The 21343-nt window shown below is 41.9% G+C and overlaps 4 protein-coding genes and 1 non-coding gene across 7 annotated transcripts; 4 read left to right on the top strand and 1 right to left on the bottom strand.

Moving 5' to 3' along the window:
• Positions 1–204: 204 nt before the first annotated feature.
• Positions 205–5962, top strand: LOC137889241 (N-alpha-acetyltransferase 80). The gene is made up of 2 exons (XM_068733007.1): positions 205–309; positions 4135–5962. Coding segments are annotated over exons 1-2 (906 nt in total). The 5' UTR covers positions 205–307; the 3' UTR covers positions 5039–5962.
• Positions 1545–1660, top strand: LOC137889852 (U5 spliceosomal RNA). Its single transcript, XR_011105247.1, has one exon. It is a non-coding gene; the product is annotated as a U5 spliceosomal RNA (small nuclear RNA).
• hyal3 (hyaluronidase 3) lies at positions 2274–9156 on the top strand. 2 transcript variants are annotated; one of them, XM_068733006.1, is made up of 8 exons: positions 2274–2322; positions 6160–6437; positions 7405–7470; positions 7552–7840; positions 8040–8187; positions 8348–8474; positions 8561–8650; positions 8760–9156. In XM_068733006.1, the coding sequence occupies exons 2-8, from the start codon at positions 6192–6194 to the stop codon at positions 9075–9077; spliced, it is 1284 nt and encodes a 427-aa protein (XP_068589107.1). In that variant the 5' UTR covers positions 2274–2322; positions 6160–6191; the 3' UTR covers positions 9078–9156. The 2 variants fall into 2 exon arrangements, with proteins under 2 accessions (XP_068589107.1, XP_068589106.1); XM_068733005.1 differs by having other exon boundaries at positions 7405–7840.
• Positions 9157–9221: 65 nt separating this feature from the next.
• Positions 9222–12043, bottom strand: si:dkey-20d21.12 (uncharacterized protein LOC556245 homolog). Of its 2 annotated transcripts, none has more exons than XM_068733008.1 (4): positions 11741–12043; positions 10504–11364; positions 9925–10143; positions 9222–9696 (listed from the first exon to the last, which is right to left on the bottom strand). In XM_068733008.1, exons 2-4 carry the CDS (start codon positions 10631–10633, stop codon positions 9560–9562), a joined length of 486 nt encoding a protein of 161 aa, XP_068589109.1. In that variant the 5' UTR covers positions 10634–11364; positions 11741–12043; the 3' UTR covers positions 9222–9559. The 2 variants fall into 2 exon arrangements, with proteins under 2 accessions (XP_068589109.1, XP_068589110.1); XM_068733009.1 differs by having other exon boundaries at positions 10504–10792.
• A 1779-nt stretch (positions 12044–13822) lies between these two features.
• Positions 13823–21224, top strand: amt (aminomethyltransferase). Its single transcript, XM_068733283.1, has 9 exons — positions 13823–14070; positions 15530–15697; positions 15933–16013; positions 16162–16293; positions 16377–16455; positions 17115–17260; positions 18274–18454; positions 18665–18820; positions 19441–21224. Exons 1-9 carry the CDS (start codon positions 13945–13947, stop codon positions 19614–19616), a joined length of 1245 nt encoding a protein of 414 aa, XP_068589384.1. The 5' UTR covers positions 13823–13944; the 3' UTR covers positions 19617–21224.
• The last annotated feature ends 119 nt before the right edge of the window (positions 21225–21343 follow it).

Genomic DNA, 21343 nt, shown 5'->3' with positions numbered 1-21343 from the left:
TTCGTATTTACTGCATGATTGTTGTAATTTATATTACATAGTACGAGTAATGGGTTTAGCTTTATCTGATGAAATATCACTCCCATCCGCAGGGTGGCGTACATGACCAGTAAGAGCACCTGCAACATTTCCTCCTGTTACAGAAAAAGCAGCGTTCACCCACGGTGAGAAACTGACCGTGGAGCAGACATCACTGACGGTTATCGGCTGTTGTCCGGCGTTGCAAACAATTACAGCCGACCGCAGATCAGCCGTCTGTTAAACACTCTTGAGGAGCGAGCGCCGACGACGAACCGCGAGACTAAAGATGTAGGTAACGTTGCATTGTGGTGAGAAACGAACCAGAATGAAGAGTTTTGTTCGCTGATGAACAAGTAAACGTGCGGTTTCTCTTAATATCTAACAAATGTCACTGCACTGCATGTAAAGCAAAAAATGAGCTAATGAGCTAGCTAGCATGCAGCACTGACTTCCAACTGTCAGTTTGTAGTCTTGCCTTACATGGAAGTCGATGCAAAGAAGGGAGGTGGAGGACTGAAGTGTGTCCAAAATAAAACGTTAGTCGTTTTTTTTCTGACCAACGTTAGCCAACAGGTCATGTCACTACATATCTCATTGAGAGAATTGGCCTGTTATTGTCCACACAAACATTTTGTAAGGCTTTTTTTTAGTTCGTTTAGTCTTTAGGGAACGAAACACAGGTCCTCCTGTTTGAGATTACACTGTGTTATTTACCTTACGTTGGGCGTGTTACAGTTTATATACATATGGGAATTGTGTCTTTCACATTTTGTGTAACGATACCACATGCTTTTATTTTACTGCACACACGCCTACAGTGTGTTTTCTAAAAATAGAAATTATTTGGAAAACAAAGATGCTGACGGCAGGCTACGAGGATTTTCTGGATCAGGAGCAACAGGATACATGATATCCAGTTTTTAAAGAAATGCTGACTACAAAACATATTTTTTAACTGAGTAAGTTGTGATGCATTCAGAATATGCGGTCACATAATGTTCACGGTAAATAAATGGATTATGTTTGAAACATACAACTTTTAAATTTATTTTTGTTAAGGCGGAACGGGAGGCGATTACTCTCTTGATACATTTAATCTTTGGAATGTTTAACGTACCGGTGCACAGTTTTAGCGCAAATTGGGGAAAGTAGCGCTACACTTAAGGTGCAACTAAACGCTTAACACCACAAATTCATTCAAACGTCACCCAATTACAATTGTATCCATTATAGATATTTAATCTTGAACTAAAGAATACATGTTCGGAAAGTAGGGGCGTGACCATGGCCGCCATGTTCCCATAATGCATTGCGTGCTCGTAGCAGTTACCGTATAATCTAAACTATTTACACTTATATTTCACTTACAACGTTGTGATGCAGTTACTAGACAATATAAACACTTTGTTTTGCGGTCCTTCACGCTTTTAGTGTTAGTTACATTTAAACTTTTTTTAATGAAACCTAATAGAGGGAGGTATGACCGCGATAGGCTTCCTGCACTCTGTCGTTCATACTGTAGTACACTCTCGTTTCTCTTCAGATCGCATAAATCTTTCGCCTTTTACTAAAGATTTCCGTGGAGAGGAACATTAAGAGTATAAACTAATTTTTTGATGCCCTACTTCAGTGTGGGGCTTCCTCAATTGTACAATATCAAATTCATGTGACTGAATGTTTTGAAAATATATGCATTGCAATTGACAGGTCTTCATGAAGTATCATACAGAAATATACACTTTCTTTAGTCAGAAACGCTTTAATATATGTTTAATTGGAATAAAATAAAATTCTCTATGATCCTGCAGAATGTGAGTGAGGAGCTTCATGTTGGCATAACAAGGCTACCTGGAGAGGACAGACAACACAACATATATTAAATTGGAAACACCACAATATGAGAGCTAAATGTGTCCTGCACTAAATGTTGTTAGTATCATTATTGTTTTATCGACATCTGTCGGGGTAAATGCCTTGCTCAAGAGTCCTTAAGTGGAGCGGAAGCTTAAAAAGGCCTTTTTGCTCTGTAGACATGGTGACATGTCACAGTAGGAAAAGCTCATGTGTAACCAGTTTATCTGAAGTCTCATATTCATAATGATGGTCATCATCTCAAAGGAAAATGCAAAATGAGAAGTTATTGAGTTCATCGTGTTCTTTGTGTTTATCTGTCAACTGTCAGTTTCCTGTTGCATCTTTTCAACATCCTTTTTTTTGGTGAATGTGCATTGACTTGTAGTAGTAGGCAGTACCACGTTCATAGCTCACAGTCAGGCGTTTGGCTTCAGCTGTTCTCTCTTGGTGAGTTAGTATTTCTTAATTGTTGGTGAGTTTTTTACTTTGTTTTTATTTCTGCAAAATTAACATGAATCCCAGCAACATTTCACATTTGTATAGTTTTAGTCTTTGAGGATTCACAGACTGAAAATAGAGAAACTCCTCAGTGTTTTTTCACTGATGAACTCAACTCTGTGCTTCTGCCTCTTTAAGTGTTTTTTAGGCGTAATACAGTTTCAGACTCGTAAAAAAGCAGCAGACTGTGGCTAAGTGGAGAGCAGGGCCATCCTTCAATTCGGAGGAGCGGTGTACCTACGGTGTATGAATGTGATAGAATCTGAATTGTAAGTCACTTTGGATAAAAGCGACTTACAATTCAAATAAAATGTAATGTAATGTACTCGTACACAGAGTTATTGGCGCCTTTGCGATGTATGATAGTATGATAGCGTTATCTGCCATGAGTTGGCTCACTTTGTGCTTCAAAAAGCCAACTTTTGACATCATGGTTTAATAACATGACATGATATTAGATTATGGGGGCATAGTACGAGTCCATGAATGCCTGAATAATTAGCCAAAAAATGCAACAGAAACCAGCTCAGCTTGCTCAAGAAACTGTGTGGTAAGATGTGTTAAGATAAAATAATACTTCCCCATTCAGACTGATGACTCAGCTCAATGACACATCTCAAATATGCATAAAAAGAGGTGTGATACAGTGTTTTACGTTCACCACTCATGTATGAGGAAGGTTTCATTTTCACCATTATTTTCATCCCTTTCTTACTACTAGACATCATCTTTCCGTCCACAGTTATACCCGCTTGTGTCAGTCAAAGGCAGCCAGTTACAGTAAGAGTCAAAGGATGGACGACTACAGTTGTTACTACATGATGGGGGATTAAAAGCTCTATACAAACACCTCTGCACATCATATCTGTGATCATCAATGCGGTCTGTCATCAATTAATTCTGCTGAGGCTGAATTCTAACATGTCATGTTCACATTCGCACTGTTGAAACATGCAGTGGGAGAAAAAAACCTTCTGTTTAAATGAGAGGTGTGACTTTATCTTGAAGTTGGTCCTTAAAACAGCTGTGGTTAACAGCAGAGGGAAGCTGTAGGGGGCCATTAATGAATCAGCACACACACACACAGACGAAGGCATGCATGCTCCCTCACACATCTGCATGCAAGAGCCATGCTAGCGGCCAGGTCAGGCTGTAACTTTCATTACACACCAGAAAACATGATTGGATGTAAAAAAAAAAAAAAAAAAAAAAAGGCTTCCTCCTCTATTTCAGGGAAGAACATCCTACACTCAACTTCCCTTTCTCAGTGTTGGCTGCACTTAGGCTCAGCTTTAGTGTTTGTTAGCTCAAAGAACGTGACGGTCGGTTTGATGACTGAAGGTCTCTCTGTAATCTAACCAGACCTGCATGGAAATGAATGACTCACTCCTGAACACTGACCCCTTGATCTGTATCCACTGGTGTCTATGAGCAAGGCACACAACTCACACCACCCAAGCAGTCTATTACAGAAACAAGAGGACAGTAAAGGTTGTGGTGGAAACAGGGAGTACAGACAGAGATTAGAGGCAGATCAACTTTAGTTTTATCCTTATGCATGTGTCTCCTCTTACAGCAGAACTGAGCTAAAGATGTCAGGCTGAGTGTCCATGTAGCGTTTTCTTCCTGGCTCAGACTGTGCTCAAACTAACCACAGAGTTGAGGAACCGCATGTTCAAAACCAATTCTAACATCTATATTTTACACTGAGCCACAGGAGTTGAATGAAGACTGACTTTAGTTACACCCTGATCGCCACAGGTCACTAACATTGACGATTTCCAAACCGGAGACCGATGGCGAGCTGAGCGTTGACCTGCACCCCGTCTCAACGTCACGCCGTCCGACACAACATGGTGAGAAAGTCCGTGAGATCCCAGCAATGGATGGAGAAGTTAAAGAGAAGCAGCACACCGACTCCGAACAACCTGAGAAGATCCGTGCGGTTCTGATTCACCGGCGTCCGGACCTGCTGGCCTCCTGCGCCGACCTGGTCAACTCCGAGTGGCGGAGGAGCCAGGCCGCCCGGGTCCACTCCCTCCAGAAGTCCTGTCCAGAGTTCCCCCTCTGCCTGGTCCTTCTGCGCGGCGGTGGAGAGACGGAGCGGCTGCTCGGCCACGCGCGGCTGTCCCGGGTCGTGGGTCGCAGCGGCAGCCTGTTCGTGGAGTCGGTGGTGGTGTCCGACGCCGAGCGGGGGAAGGGCTACGGCCGGACTCTGATGGAGGAGGCCGAGCGCTACGCCCAAAGCAGAGGGTTCAAGCGCCTGTGCCTGACGACCCACGACAAGCAGCACTTCTACTCGCACCTCGGCTACGTGCTGTCGATGCCGGTGCAGAACGCAGGCGCCATGGCGGCGTTTGTTCCCATGGAGGTGCTTTTGAGGCTCTCCAGAATGCAGAGTGAAGAAGAAGAAGTGGCGAACACACAGACACGAACACAGACAAAGATGAATGCTCAGGTACCACAAGGAGGTGCTTGTGTTGTGGGGTCACCTCCACCTCCTTCCATCCCACCTCCTCCTCTCCCTCCACCATCTCCTTCCATCCCTCCACCCCCTCCTCCTCCTTCTCAGTCTGCGGTGCAGCTTGTGGTTCAGACTCTGACTGAGACTCCCTACAGAGATGCCAAAGGAGTTCCCATCTATTGGATGCACAAAGACATTTGACAAAGACACACTTGGGAAGTCATTCACTCACATTATGTGTGCGCACATCAAAAGACAGAAACACGTACCAACAAGCACATGTACCATCAATGGTCTCTCAAACACAGAAAACGAGTAACGGAGGAAAGACACAGTGTGAAAGACACTAAAGAAATGCAAAAAAACAACAACCTTAATCTTGGTTGTAGTCTGGGTACAGTCAACTCTTGTTATCACTTCCAAATAACTAGTTTACATTAAACTGAATGGATTGTGTTTGCTGTGGAGCTCCTGTGTCTATCCTGGGCCTCTGTATCCCCAATGAAGCAGTGAGTCAAATACAAAATGTTGGCCAGCACCAAGAAAATAAGACCCAGGTTGTAAAGCAGGTGGAACATTGCTTACTTCAGCAAATTGCCAATGGTTAAAGTCCCCCACCATTTGATATTTTTCTTTCACTTACTGTTACTTTACTTGGATGTTTTGGCTTCACGATGTAGAGCTTAGTTTGACACTAGAAGGCTGCTTTCATATCCATCTACCGCGCTCACCTTTAAATCTTAGTTTGAGATGTTCACGTGCAAGATGATTTTGTGACATCACAACTAGTTAGGAAACCAATTCTGGTCCAAAAGACATCTTATAGAAGTGAGATAAGACGTGTAAACACAAAGCCTCCAGGTCTCATGCACTGAGAATTGACCTTTCAATGAAGAAGGAAACATCCTCTGTCCATCAGCAACACTTTTGAGATGAACAATATTTTCATATTGGTAGATACTGGATTTTTAAATTATGACACTGTAATGTCTGTTGTGAATGTGCCTTATTTAAGTGCCAGAGAACTGAAGTCTTCTAAAGACCTGTTTTACATTGAAAAAAACTGATCTTATAAAGCTTTTCAATAATGAAACATTCTGTGAATAAAGAGATTTTTTAAACATATTCATTTGTCTTTGTTTTTCCATGTTATTACCTGTCGGGATTGTAATATTCAAATAAACGCTTACAGGATGTTAGAATGATCTCGGACCACGAAGAAGCAATTATGTGTTATGTGTGTTTTAGATTTTAGGAGGTCTATTTCCAACGACAAGTTGTTCCTCATTCATAAATCTCACAGCCCATTTCTCTCCTATCAGGAAGGACAGCACACGTCAGTGGGTGAGCAGCCATGCTTCTGTCTCACCTCCCTCTCCCCTTCCTCCTCCTCTTTCTCTCTCCCCTCTCCTGCATGGGAGTTGTCCTCCCCCACGCCCCCCTGCCGGCAGTGGCCGCAGCAGGTCCCATCCTGCAGGGCCGGCCCTTCGTTGTGGTGTGGAACATGCCCACGTCTCGGTGTCACAAACGCTACAACGTCCATCTGGACCTGGACCACTTTGACATCGTGGAGAACAGACAGCAGCGCTTCCAGGGACAGGTGACTGACCTGAGTGGGTGAAGTACAGTGTCACCAACGGGATGTGATACTTAACTGATCCCAGTAAAAAGAAATACAAAAAAAGCCATATATTTACATTATATTTTGGGAAACTTGATTATCTATTGGTCACAACAATCCAATGAAGCTGCTTTCATTCATATTTGGCCAATTTGAGAAGAACTCCACAACAATGGACAAATACACAGCCAAATAAGTTATCACACTTCTATATTTATGGCTTACGTGTTAACAAATATTATTGCCTATTATACACATGTGTCTCGGTCCACCAATATTTCATTATTCACTCTACTTTTATCTTTGGTTTAGTTTCAACTAACTCCTTAGAAAAATGATCAGGCTTAGCTACTAGATGTGTTGCTAAATTCAGTAACTAGTCTCTAATGTTTGATGCTTGACAGGAAGTGTAAAGTGGCTTTATCAGATCTTTGTTTGCCTGCTGTTGTTAGAAACAGGTTTAGGGAGGGTGCTGAAACCAAAACAAGCTAAAAGCACTGTAGTGCTGCAGAGTTTTGTAATAATTTTCAAAAATGATTAAAGGGGACATATCATAGAAACACATTCGGTGCTTGTGTACCTACATTTGGGTATCTGGAGTGTATACCATCCCACAAACTGTGAAATAAGACAAGCCAGTCTGTTTTTGGTGGGCTACTTAGATCAGAAAACATGTGATTCAACAAGCTATTCAGATTTGGCTCCTCTTCCTCTGTCACACAGACTCATTAGTAATAACACTGTTATAGTTCTCCACCCAAGGCTTGAGAACTACCTTTGCAAAGGTGTGCCATATTTTCAGAGGGTGATATTAGGTATATTGAGACAGACAGTTTGAAGAAAAAAGTGTTTTTTGAACATTAAAGCATATAAATATGTTCTACTAGAAACTCAAACTATAAGTATAAACCTGAAAATGAGCATGTGTCCCCTTTAAATTTTCCAGAAAATTACCATCTTCTACCGGGACCACCTGGGGAAATATCCGTACCTCTCACGAGACGGCGGGAAGGTAAATGGAGGGATACCGCAGCTCAGCGACCTCTCAGCTCACCTTTCTCTTGCAATGACGCAGATGTCCGGTTTGCTGCAGCCAAACTTCACCGGTATAGCCGTCATCGACTGGGAAGAGTGGCGGCCATTGTGGGAGAGAAACTTTGGAACCAAGATGGAGTACCGGAGGCAGTCCAAGCTGCTGGTGAGACAAGAGAGTCCGGATTTGTCAGAGAGGGCAACGACTACGTTGGCAAGGCAACAGTTTGAGGAGAGCGCCCGAAGGTTCATGGGGGAGACGCTGCAGTCGGCGGTCAGAGTTCATCCCAAGGGATTCTGGGGTTTTTATGGTTTTCCTGCCTGCTTTAATAAGCAGAAGAGAAAGACAGGTAGGACAAACACTGACGAGTTGACGGGTCCTGACCTCCATTGTATCTACATATCTCTTTTAAGTTTTGACCAAAGGGTATTACATATGATACCATTTTTGATACCATTTTTGCAAATCCCAAACATAAAGTTTAAGTCTTTTATAACTGATGATAAAAACTGAACTTGTGTCATTTCCTGTTTCACATGTGTGGTCAGATAAAAACTACACCGGACGCTGCCAGCGGGGGACCAAGGACCAAAATGACCGTCTGTCCTGGCTCTGGCGTCGGTCCACTGCTCTCTATCCCAGCATCTACCTGCCGCAAAGTCTGGCAGGATCCACCGATGCAGCTCTGATGGTCAGGTACAGAAACCTGAAACACATGAAGAAATGTTCCCGCATCAAACCCGCTTTGGCCACAAAAGCAGCCTAAACCTCTATGAAAATCACTGTCAACTAAATGCGCTGCACACAGGAGTTAAAGGAGTTACTGATGGACGTTCTTCATTCATTCGTCACTCAGACACAGACTGCTGGAGGCTTTGAGGGTGGCGTCGGTTTGGCACCATGGCAATGATACCAGACGTGCCACACCAGTCCTTCCCTATGCCAGGCTAGCGTTCACACACTCTCTCACTTTTCTTAATAAGGTAGGATTTGTTGCAACTCATAAAATCATGTACACTCACACTCACACACACATATACCAATTGCGAGTGTGTGTGTGTGTGTGCAGACAGACCTGGTGCACACATTGGGGGAGAGTGCTGCGCTTGGAGCTGCCGGCGTGGTGCTGTGGGGAGAGCTGAAATTTGCCAAATCCAAGGTCAGTATTGTTTGAAGAATTTTATTGATGTGTGTGTGTGTGTGTGTGTGTGTGTGTGTGTGTGTGTGTTTGTTTGTGTGTAACCCTCTCAACTTCTCCCACCGCCCAGCATCAGTGCAGCCTTCTCAGGGACTACATACACGCTGTCCTGGGTCCCTTCGTCCAATCACTGAGGTCCGACTTGAAGCGCTGCAGCCTCCAACATTGCCGCGGCAATGGCCGCTGCGCCAGACGACGCCCCGGCTCTAGTCACATGGTCAGCTCCAGTCCGGGCATGACCTCTGACTCTGATGAAATCAACGTCCTCACTGGCTCCTTCAACGGCAAACAATTTCACAACCACTTCATGTGTCAATGCTACCCGGGCTGGACCGGGCAGAAATGTCAAGAGGAAGAGGAGGACGAGGACAGACAGTATAGCACATAATCTAAACTTTTCTGTCAAGGTGCAGTCGCTAATGTAAAGTCATAATGTAAAAATAAATTAAAACAAATAGATTTGTGAATTGTGTCAATTTGCATAATTCAAAAAAAGGGTAAATTTCACACAAAAAAATCCATAACAAAAATATGCAGGTAAAGTGGATTTTAATTATTTTACTCCACGGTAACATATGTTACTTTCTCAGTGATATACAATGTCTGACTGACAGCACAAACTAGAAACAGCTTTGTGTGATACAATGGCAACACTTGACTCATGATTATGAGCAATAATGCTGAATCATCAGTTTGCTAAATATTAAATGTGTATAATTGAATGTAATGTCATGAGATATGCTCCTTTTCATACAGTTACCAGGGCAGGAGAGAGTGGAAATGTTTTCAGAAACCTTAAATGGTTTCATCGGTTACCAGTTTGAAACACAGATAACATTTAGGACAAATCAATTGAAAATCACAGTTTTCTTATGTCCCTCCCCTCATGGCTGTCAGGCTGTGTCTCAGTGCCTGCAGTTCCTGGATCAGCAGTGACAGCTGTGTGGCTGAGGCCTCTTTCTCCTTCACTGCCTCAGTCAGCGTCCGGACTGCGCCGCCCTGCTGGACTGGAGGCAAAAAGCCAACCTGTCAGCTTGTCTATCTAGTAGATTCACAGACATTTTTTATTTTTTTTTAATAAACCTAGTGATTACATGTAATAGCTTGAGGTAGAAATGTAAGTGGGAAATTGCGATAATTATTGCAAAGATATTTGGAGAAACAAACTTCATAATACAAAATACACAGGAAATATCAGTGGAAACAAATGGAAATGAATAATTATGGTATCTCACCCAAAAAGTAGAAGATGAGTAACACTGTCAGCAGAAGCAGAGTGATGATAGCACAGCCCATAGCATAGGCATGCGATGAACTGGGCGTTAACATATCCTGTAGACGACTCTGCCATTTGCTGCTGATCGGACGGCCTCTTTGATTGACAGTTGTTGTGTCGCTTGTGTAGAGATTCCCATTCGAGGAGGGTGAGTAAGCAGGACGAGGAGGCCTCATCCCTGAAATCATAGACAGCGGATCAATGTCAGTGTGTTTGTACTTTTGTAGCTGGTTCGAAGTGTGCGTTGACCTTCTTGGCGTTCTTTTTGGGGGCCGGTGTGGCTGTTTTGTGTGTGTGTGTGCCTTTGTGTCCGCTTCAGGTATGCGTGTACCTTTGTGGCTGCATTTGAGGTGTGTGTGTACCTTTGTGGCTGCATTCAGGGTGCTGCGTTTGGGGTGTGTGTGTATCTTTGTGGCTGCAATCTGTGTTCAGAGTTTGTGTGTATCTTTGTAGTTGAGTTTGGGGTGTGTGTGTATCTTTGTGTCTGTGTTCAGAGTGCGTGTGCATCTTTGTGGCTGCATTCGGGTCGTGTTTGTACCTTTGAGTTCGGGGTGTGTTCGGTGGAGATCGTTGATAGAATCCACAGAATGTAACTCGATCTCGGTGAGATCTCTGTCGCTGACCCTGTAGAACTGAGGGGTAGTCTGGGAGGACGGAGGCCTTGACATCTCACCTCCTCTTGAGGGATCGACAGATGGTTCGACTGCCAGAAGGTTCAAGATGGCACTCCACTGGTCAACAATATATCTGGAGGCTATTTAATCTTCCTAAAGTGTGCCATGCAGCTTTCCACAGAATTAGCTTCTGAAGGCCATGAAAGGCAACACCTTGAAAAAAGAAATTAAAACATCTACTAAGATGGTGTATGAGGGAATTAGGCTCTGAATAACTTAACTGGCTTTTGACTTTGTTGGGATAGTTTGTTATTGGAATGTCAGCTACACAAAAAACACATTATTTTGATCTTGCCTAAAAAGGGGTGACTGTGGATAAGTGGAGAGCAGGGCTACCTTTCAAACAGAGGGTCGGAGGTTCGATCCCCGGCTTCTCCTCATGTCAATGTGTCCTTGAGCAAAACACTTAACCCCAAAATTGCTCCCGTAGCTGCGTCTACAGTGTGTAGATAGATACTGAATTGTAAGTTGCTTTGGATAAAAGCGTCTGCTAAATGACCGTAATGTAATGTTAGTGCTATTTTTAATTTGTAGCCATTGTGTCTAAATACTTCTTGCTGGCTTCATAGGAGACACAGCAGCAGCTACTGCAGATACTTTTTGTCTGCATTTACTTGCCCTACATTAGACAATGGAATTGTTTGTTCTATTTTGATCTAGTTTCATGTCAACTAAATCTCAAATACCATGTTGGTAATTAGAAGTGAGAATATGATGGGTTGGTTCTGAAAGTAGAAGAGACAAGAGGGAAAGAATTAAAGGATATTCTGTTGTTAAAATAAAAATAGAGCAGTGGGTGTAAGGACGTATCATGGGAGAGGGCAACAAAACAAACGGGCCACATGAATAGCTGATTTATCAGACCTATTAATAGCTGGTGATCAAACCCATAAATGCACAATGTTGCTGGAATTTGACCAATTTCAAGGACCAAAGGACAGGACAGGACCTGTCTAACGACTAACTGAATAAATGAGTGGATGATTAACTGCCTGACTACCTAATTTGCCTTACTGTGCTCAAGACACTGTGTAGCCAAACCAGATCTATTTTTTGGGATAAGATAGGTCTAGAGAATACTGTTCTTCTCTTCCCACTTACCGTCTGTCTCCACGAAATGAAAGCTGTGTTGGGTTTTATGTCTGCTTGTTTATTCTTGTCAGTCTGTCGTTCTTCTTGTTCACCCAGTCTCCTCACACTCAGACACCAGATTACCAAAACATGTGTGTGCACCCACAGGAGCAGCAATGTGATACTTTGAATATCCACACAGGTTATCCAGGAGCCACACAGTGACTAAAGTAATCCAAATTAACTCAAATTAAGAGTTTCCAGTAAAGTCCTTGATGTATGAAAGTAAAAGAGAACCTCCAGGTTTTGCCTCAGGGTCTTGCTCCTCATGAATGTTTGTGTGTGTGTGTGTGTGTGTGTGTGTCACTGAGCAACTGTAGGACGCCCTAGTGCCACCCCCTCCTACTGAGTATGTTTGGTTGTGTCCATGTTCTGATTTAGCTGCCCTGCTAAAGAGGTAGAGCGAGCTAGAAACATAGAGAGAGAGAGAGAGAGAGAGAGAGAGAGAGAGAGAGAGAGAGAGAGAGGAGAGAGAGAGAGAGAGCCCTATTACCCCCCTCCAAACATGCTCACACACACACACACACACACACACACACACACACACACACACACGCCCAACCCTGCTGGCCCTCCAGGCCTAAAATAGCAGCAGGCATGGGGGTATTATTAGTTTCTCAGGCCAAAGGATGACTCAATGATCTGGATGGAGGGCATGATGGGGTACAAAGGTATAAGCACACACACACACACACACACACACACACACACACACACACACACAACACACACAAACTCATAAAAACTCACATGGACAAATATCATTGGGTGCACAGGTAGGACAGGTAGGCAACTTTATCTGACCAAAAACAACTCTTATGTTTTTGGGAACTTAAAATAACGACAGATGAGATTAAATGTCTTGATTTCCATAGGATGTAAATAAGAAAATAGCAATTGACAAAATCCAACTCTTGGATGTATGATTTCCACTTTATTAAGATAAAATTAGTAAATCAAATATGTACAATGAGCATAATGGAGACCTATGATCTGATACTACCTGCTTTAATATTAAACATGAATGCTGCTGAAGTACATAAAGGGGTGTATAGTGTGCACAAAACAACATGGAGAGGCCTCTAAAAAACAAAATGAAAAAAAAACAATACAATAAAAAACTAACAGATATGTGTGAGGATCCTGTTGGCTCTGCAATCTAAGGCACAGGCCATTTAAAACCCTCCATGATTTGGAATTTGTTAGTTTGCAGTTTGCCCTGTTTTCCACCCCTGAACACTGCCCTCAAAAGGAGAAAATTAGTAGAAGAACGGTGTGTAACTGAGATGGTCTTCTCACTCTTCACATCTTAAATTGATATCACATCCTTTAAGAACAATTGCATTTCAATAAAAAATATACATCACACATACATTACTGCAGTAATAACTAAATGTCCTATCAAGACACTATGGCGATCAAATGGCCTACCGGTCATATAAATCCTTTTTGTCTCCTGTGGGACATGTGGACCAATGAAGTCCCTCCATTGGATTTGTGCAAAGTCCTTTGAGCTCACAAATGTTTTGTCTTATTCTTGTGCCATTATTTGGTGCTGAATCTGCATATATGGTCCAGACTATATTTGGACCACATATGCACACCTGGTCAGTTTTTGGCTGAATCAGGTTTGGCAAACACAAGCCACATGTATAACTGTGTAACACTAGCTTTAACAAACTAACACACAAATATTTAAAGTTTAAAACAAGTTTAAAAATAGTACTCTCAATTAACAACCCATAAACAGTGTCACGATTATGGGATCCACTTTAAAAGAATCAAGCTTTCTGAAAAAATACTTTACATTACTACTATACTATCGCCTATTAATAAGGCTATTATAGATGATCCATATAATTGTATCTGTGGTCAAAATGCATTATATTTTGACTAAGGGGAATTATACCTAAAACCAAAGCATTATTTCTTATTATCTTAGTTAAGATAAGATGAGGCAAGAGCCATCAAACTTTGAACTCCTGCAGGTCAGACTCATCAACTACACATCCCACAAGTCTTTGCTCCTTCCTCCAATCGCTACCGCTTCGTGTGTTTTTGCCAGAACGCGTGCAGGAATCCCAAAGTGTGGAGTCCAAAGAGTTTAGTAGAACAGCGGAAGTGTTGCCCGTCAGACGGGCGCGCGTGAGACCTCAGCGGGAGACACAGGAGGCATGATGTGGGCTCGGTTGCTGGTCGGCGTCGGGGGTTCGGGGCTCGGGCTGCGGGCTTCCAGGGACGGTTTGCTGCGGGCGGCTGCTGCTGGACATGCGGGGAAGAGGCAGGCTTCGAGCGGAGACGTAAGTGCACCGTGAAGTGTCGCTGCACGGCAAAACTCACTGCAACTTATCCAAAGTGCGTGTGCGTCTCTTTGGATAAAGCAGCGTAAGCACAGTTTTCTGATTGGACTAGGATGAAATCAAATAGTATCATTTGGACACAGTGGTGCAAGGTGTTACTTTACGATACGTCTGATCAAAAATATATCAGTCTTATAAAGGTTGTAGACATGCTGTGTTAATTGTTCTCAGTTGTAGGTTTAATATTAATTAAGATAATGGTTTATGTCATATTTTTTATTTCCTGGATGATATTTGAAATGTAGGTTGTAAAATCAAAGTTGTTATGATACAGTGGGTGTTTGTAGAGTCGATGTTAGAGCCGTTACATTTGAACGTCACTCCAGGATTCCTCCTTTTAGTGTTGCTACATTACAATAATGACATCAGTGTGTCACAGCAGCAGTGATTTCATGCAGACATAATGTACATCTGTCCCAGCAGACTGCCATCCTCACTCCCTCTGTCTGCTTCACTTCACTGTGCTACACAACAGGATTTTTTTAATTTAAACCACGAGTGACTGACTCCACAGTGCTGTGAGCGCTGTCTCTGCTTACTCAATGTGGGGCTTTTGAAGTGTGACCTTACCCACAATTATTCATTCAATTGTTCATCAATGTATTCATTAATTCCCCTCCTGCACTCACTGAGGTGGTTATGAATAAAATGATCTGTAAAATGACGCAAAATATACATTTTTAATTGTATATCCTTTTTTATAAATCCTCAGTCAGCATATCTTTGAGTGTTGCACAAAGCAAAAAGGGGTAAAAAGACTAAAGTCCCTCTCCTAACCATGTGGCCATCCGTTATCTATAGTTCATTAATTGTAGGTGTGCATGTGTTCATGTGTGTGTGCGCATATTACAACCAGAACAACCACCTCTCCTTTGTTCATTCAAATTAACAGCTGACTTTGGACTTGGAACAGTTTTGTGAAAAAACTATTGAGTAAAGTGTAAAGTGCCGACACACTCTTCCCCATAATGCACTTCTGCTGCTGCGCTGATAAGCCCCCCTCACCGGCGGGTTCGTAGGTCAGAAGTCAGTGCACAAAAGAACAGAACACGGGTGTGTAGAAACAACTGACCTGTCACGCTACCATTTGACAAGTATATGCTTCCTCTTTGGATTGTGATGCAATATGTTACATAATAATTACTGTGGTTGGATTGTCATTACATTGAAAAATACCATACAACAATTAAGTACTAATACAATCTCATTTTTAGAAACACATCACTGGTATGTACGATTTAAACATTGTATAGATATTTAAAAATCCTAATTATAGCACCCTTAAGATGCATTATTTATTCCATTTAGTATTATAATTAATACATCAAAATGTACGTACTGTTTTCCATGTGTTTCTATTTTCCGGTTCACTCAGCATAGCGTTTCATTTCCCCCTCAGGCTGACTTGAAGAAGACTCCGCTGTTTGACTTCCACAGGGAGCAGGGGGGGAAGATGGTGGAGTTTGCAGGCTGGAGTATGCCTGTCCAATACAAAGACAGTCACATCGTCTCACACATGCACACCAGAGAGCACTGCTCCATCTTTGATGTCAGCCACATGCTGCAGGTGAGATCAGCGTAAAAGAAACACACACAAATACATACAGTACACTCCTGAACCCAGGTAAACAGATATATACCTGTATACAAACTCATATATCACTTTCATAGAGTACAAATCATCATAGTAAAATACAGCACTTTGTCAATTAGATTTGTTTTGATCCACGAAGCAACCCACCAGAACACGAAAAGATCTCTTTTCTGTGTTAAATATATCCTTTTTCTTTTTTTTCTCTCAGACCAAAGTCCACGGCAAAGACAGGGTGAAGTTCATGGAGTCTCTCGTAGTTGCAGATATCGCAGAACTCAAAGACAACCAAGTGAGATGAAGGATTGTTTCATGTTGAACCTACAAATAACAGATTTTTCATGAGCCTTGATTGGATCATCTAAGACACATTTATTGTGAACAGGGCCTTGCATAGGTAACACATACACCCGCTCATCTTTATCCTCTCACCCCCCCAGGGTACGTTGTCCCTCTTCACCACTGAGAAAGGAGGGATTATTGACGACCTCATTGTGACAAAGACGGACCAGGGCTACCTCTACGTCGTCTCCAACGCTGGCTGCTCCGACAAGGACTCGGCTCATATGAAGGTAAGAGCAGACAGTGAGTGTGTGTAGACAGACGGGTCGGGAGTGTGGTAGACTGATAGAAGGTGTGTGTGTTTTGCCTATAGGCCAGACTGGCAGAGTTCAAAGCTGCAGGTTTTGATGTGGATCTGGAGTTCCTTGATGAGGCGCTGATTGCTCTGCAAGGTAAACTATTCTTCCTTACTTCATTCCTTTCCTACACCCCCTGTTTTGTTGATGTTTCTGTCCTTCCTCTCTTTCTGTCTTTTTCCTCCCGCATGTCAGCCCATTATTCTTCATTTCTGCCCTGCTTTTTGTTTTCCTCCCTCTATTCAAGGAACCTATAAAAGAAGGAAGGGTTATTATATCGCTGAACTCACGTTGGTGCCAAGCCGGTAGTATTCTTCATTCTTCATTCTTTGTTATCAATAACTAACCAACCATCAAACAGTTAGTGTTATTTTATAATATTCAGGAGAGCTCACTTTAGCGATCGCTCGATGATGTTTCATATTACTGTCAGGAGGGGGAACTAATTGCTAAACTTTACTTGCTTAATACATCTGGACCTTTTATAAATGTACTTAAAAAAACTAGAATAGTGTCACAATAACTCAATGACCCTTCTTTCTTTTACATATCCCTTGCCTCTATCTGGATTGTACTACTATTTAATTCTTCTCTTCCCAGTTTTTCTTTCATTATCTCAGTTGTTTTCTTTGCCACACTGAATCTTTTGTTAATTGCTATTCTATTTTTCTGGCTATTTGACCTCCTCTCTGTCGGACTCTCCATGTCGTAGTATATGTAGATAGTTCATCAGTTGTTGTGTTGTGTGTTTTCAGGTCCATCCATGGCTCAGGTGCTCCAGGAGGGGCTTAAAGAGGATCTCTCTAAGCTTACCTTCATGATCTCCACCTTGGCTACTGTGTTTGGTATTCCTGGCTGCAGAGTCACTCGCTGTGGATATACCGGAGAAGACGGGGTGGAGGTCAGCATCTCTCTCTCTGCTTTTCTCTTTGCTTCCTTCCTACACTTAAAAAATATATAAATATCTATAAAAGTGCACTCAGTGATTGCAGGTCTCCAGAAAGATATGCACACACGTCCGAACGCATGATCTCCCTCCAGGCTAATCATGAAGCTGCTACTTTCTTGTATATTTCAGTCTGAACCAAACTGATGGACCAGCAGACACACTGATGTACCAATAAAAAGACATTGCTATCCACAAAGCCCAGTCTCAGGATGATAAACAATAATACACGTACACCTTTTCTTCTCTGTTTGTCATTGTTCATGGAAGAGGAATCACTTTATTTCTAAGAAAACACAAGATGAAACTGTAAAGAAGTAGTTTTTGTGAATCTGATAGTTGTATCACAATTAACATGCCCTAGAATATGATGCGTAACATCTTGAAAAACACAGACATCAAGTCTCGGTAGTGAGTTTAGTTTTGGTTAAGTTCAATTCCAATTTGTTGTCGCTCATTTCTATCATGATTTTTTAACACTCAATTCAAATATTCTGTTTGGATGAACCTGCAGCCTGATTCCAGATTAATGGTTTACTAGATGGATTTATCTTTTTTCACTCTCTCTGCTGGACCTCTGTAGATCTCAGAATGGATGTGGGTGGGTCTCTATGTCTAACAGAAGGAATGTGGGAGTTTGTTTCTCTTTGTCTCATTTTTTCCTTTCACATAACTCATCTTTCCCTCAGTGCTAAGACTCATTTGACTCACTTTTTTTTTTACTCCATCAACATTTTGAGATCTGTAAAAATAAGCTACCCCAGCATAGTAAAACAACTATGCACTATGTCATTACTTGTACCCATCATCTGTTTGATATAAATATATCTTTAATGAAAAAAGACTGCCCCCCACCAACAGCGGACCTGTGTTTTTATTCAAATATTGATGAGTTAAAATGCTTTTCCAGTTAAAACTCCTTAGATGGAGACCCATCTCTACAATCTGTCTGTGTCTCTGTGTTCCAGATCTCCGTCCCTCAGTCCAGAGTGGTGGAGCTGACGGAGAAGCTGCTGGCTAACGGTGAGGTGAAACTGTCTGGTTTGGGCGCCAGGGACAGTCTACGGCTGGAGGCGGGGCTTTGTCTCTATGGAAATGACATAGATGAGTCCACCACGCCTGTGGAGGGCACCCTAGTGTGGACCATAGGTAAGATTTCTGTATTCATTACAAAATATTTGCATTAAGATTTAATGTTCACATTTATTGAAGAGGCCCTAAAAACACACTGTACACTACCTGCTCAACACCAAACGGCAGAGAGACACAGTTAGCGACTACCTTTAGCACTTTACTGTAGCTTTGAATGTACAGTGCAGTCTGGTTTGTGTACTCACGTCTTTGTCTTCGTACACGCAGGAAAGCGTCGGCGTCAGACCAAGGATTTCCCCGGTGCTGACATCATTGTGCCTCAGATCAAAGCCAAGACGGCCAGGAAGAGAGTCGGCCTGGTGTCCACCGGCCCCCCCGTCAGGCAACACACACCCATACTCAGCCCTGATGGAAAGGTCATAGGTCAGAAAGCAAACACAGCGGAAGTGGTTTACATGAGGGAGCTGGGGATCCCCCTGTATTTCAATTAAAGAGTGGCGCAACATCGGTGGAAGGAAATCAGTGCTGGAGTAGACGTGAAATAAAATGAACAGAATTTAAGCTAAGAATTGTTTAAAAATAACACCATCACTGACACAAAATAGAGTCAATATTAAAGCCACATTGTGTAGAGTGTTTACAGGCATTGTTGTATCTTTTATGGTACTACCACTGGGGGTCGCAATTTCAAATTCCACACATTGTCTCTTTAATATTTCAAATTTAATTTGAAATGTTAAGTTTAGTTTGATATCATACAAAATGTACCATATCAATGCAATGAATATCAATTCTAGTTATTATTTTTTGTAACATATTTTCACTAGTTGTGATGTATGTTATTATTGAAAAAAAATAGCGGTGGAAGGAATGGACGAGTGAAAGAATGTAATGTGTAAACAGCCAAAGATTGAGTAAATTAACAAGTCAGTGTGGTGCTCAGGAAGTAAATCTGAACCAGAGAGGACGACCAACGATGTGGCCAGAAAGGGATTCAGACAGAAATTTCCAAAGTATGACCTCTTCTCTGCTGTTTTATTTAGGTGAAGTGACCAGCGGCTGCCCGTCTCCCTGCCTAAAAAAGAACATTGCCATGGGTTACGTGGATGCAGCATTCGCTAAAAACGGAACAGCCATCCAGGTCGAGGTCAGGAAAAAAGCAGTGCCCGCCTCCGTCAGCAAGATGCCCTTCGTCCCCACCAACTACTATTCTGGATAGGAAGGACACACACACATATACATACATACATACTCAGTACACATACTCACACTGGACCATTCCTGCACTCTGCCCTATATTTACCAATGCTATCCCCTTCCGTTTACCTCCAGCAATGCAACACCAGTGTAAGACTGAACGTCTTCATTGATGAGTCCTCTGAGAGGAAATAATCAAAAAAATGCAAAACTATTATACGACACAGTATGTGTGCTGGTCTGATGTGATCAGACACTTTCATTGTGTAGCACATTAAATGCATTATAGTTTGTCTTTGAGACACTAAAGCAGAGATGCAATGTTCAGTTCCACAGTATAAACATTTCAAACAGCAGGCTGTCACTCTACAAACAGCTAGTATGCTACCTGCTCTTTTTTCTAAAAAAGAAAAAAAACATCATCCAGTAACACGGTTTCACATATGGATGTGTGCGCATGAAATCAATTACAAACAGTATTGTTGAGTCAGAGAATGTATGTATGATGTCATGGGCTTAGATTCTCTGTTAACATTAGTCGTAGACCAATTTCTGTTTTTTCTTTTAATGCTTTCTAAGCGGACAGCAGGTTTAACTGATTCAAGTAAGAACAGAACCATTGAGGCTGCGTGAATCCATTAAACACAATGATTTAATTAACTTTTTTGTTGTAGTATATAGATTTTGCTAATAAAACATGACATAATTTACTTTGTTTCCACTGGACCAAAACTAAGAGATTCCAAATGGTTCTTCTGATGTTAAATCACTGCATGTCTGCATTTTGTCAAGGCCTTCCAAATCCCACAGAGTCAACTTTCTGTTCATGTTTATTGTTAGTCGTAAACAGCTTGATCAACGGAGCTCAAACAGGGTCAGCTACAAATCCTTCCAACACAAAACACCTTCCAATTAACACAAACGTGCCAGTTCAGTTTGTGACATTGGCATTTTTGTTTTAATCAGGAGATTTTCTCATGGAGTTTGGAGGGAAATTGAGGGAGTTCTAGTTTGCTCTGTTGATTTGGTCATAAACCTCCACATCAAATAAAACCTTTTTTATTTCATCATAATGGGATGAACCTGAAAGAGAAGTTTACGCTACATGTGGTACAATGATATCCTAACTTAAAAATATGTTAATTGTGATTATGTGTGTTCTGTCTGGCACCTAATGAAATATAATTTCATTGTCTTTGGACTTTCTGTGGAGCTCTGAATGTATTATTTTGTCAAAAATAATAACATACTTAATATAAAAGTAATACTACTGATTTATACATTAGTTTTTTTGTCATCTGTCTTTAAGGCGCACTTTTTGCGTCACTGCTGATTTTGACATTTAATTGAATTTTCATATACAGACTCACCCTCTGTGTTGTACTGTGTGTGCGTCGAATGGTCCATCACTGGGTCCGCCCCGCCGCCTGCTCCTCCCCTCAGTCTGATTGTTGAGCCCTCCCACCAGTCTTTGTTCCATGGAGATTGGTGGCAGTCTCTTCTCCTATGTCTGGATTGACCACATTGATGACACACAAAGTTTTCAGCTGGTGTGTGTGTTTTGAATAACATTGTGTATTTGAGTAGAAAATATCTTCTGTCTATTAAAGACAATTTCATTTAAAATGTACTGTGACCCACTGTCATTCTCTACTGAAATGGACTCTGATTTGAAAATAAGATAGCATTTTTTTTTTAATACAAGACACTTCTTCACATTATGCTGGTCAGTCGGTCTGGCAAAATATT

The sequence above is a fragment of the Cebidichthys violaceus genome, unplaced genomic scaffold, assembly GCF_023349555.1.
Source record: "Cebidichthys violaceus isolate CVI_PGR_0920_01 unplaced genomic scaffold, fCebVio1.0.p SCAF_6, whole genome shotgun sequence".
Taxonomy (NCBI): Eukaryota; Metazoa; Chordata; class Actinopteri; order Perciformes; family Stichaeidae; genus Cebidichthys; species Cebidichthys violaceus.
This window is presented reverse-complemented; position numbering and strand designations above follow the sequence as displayed.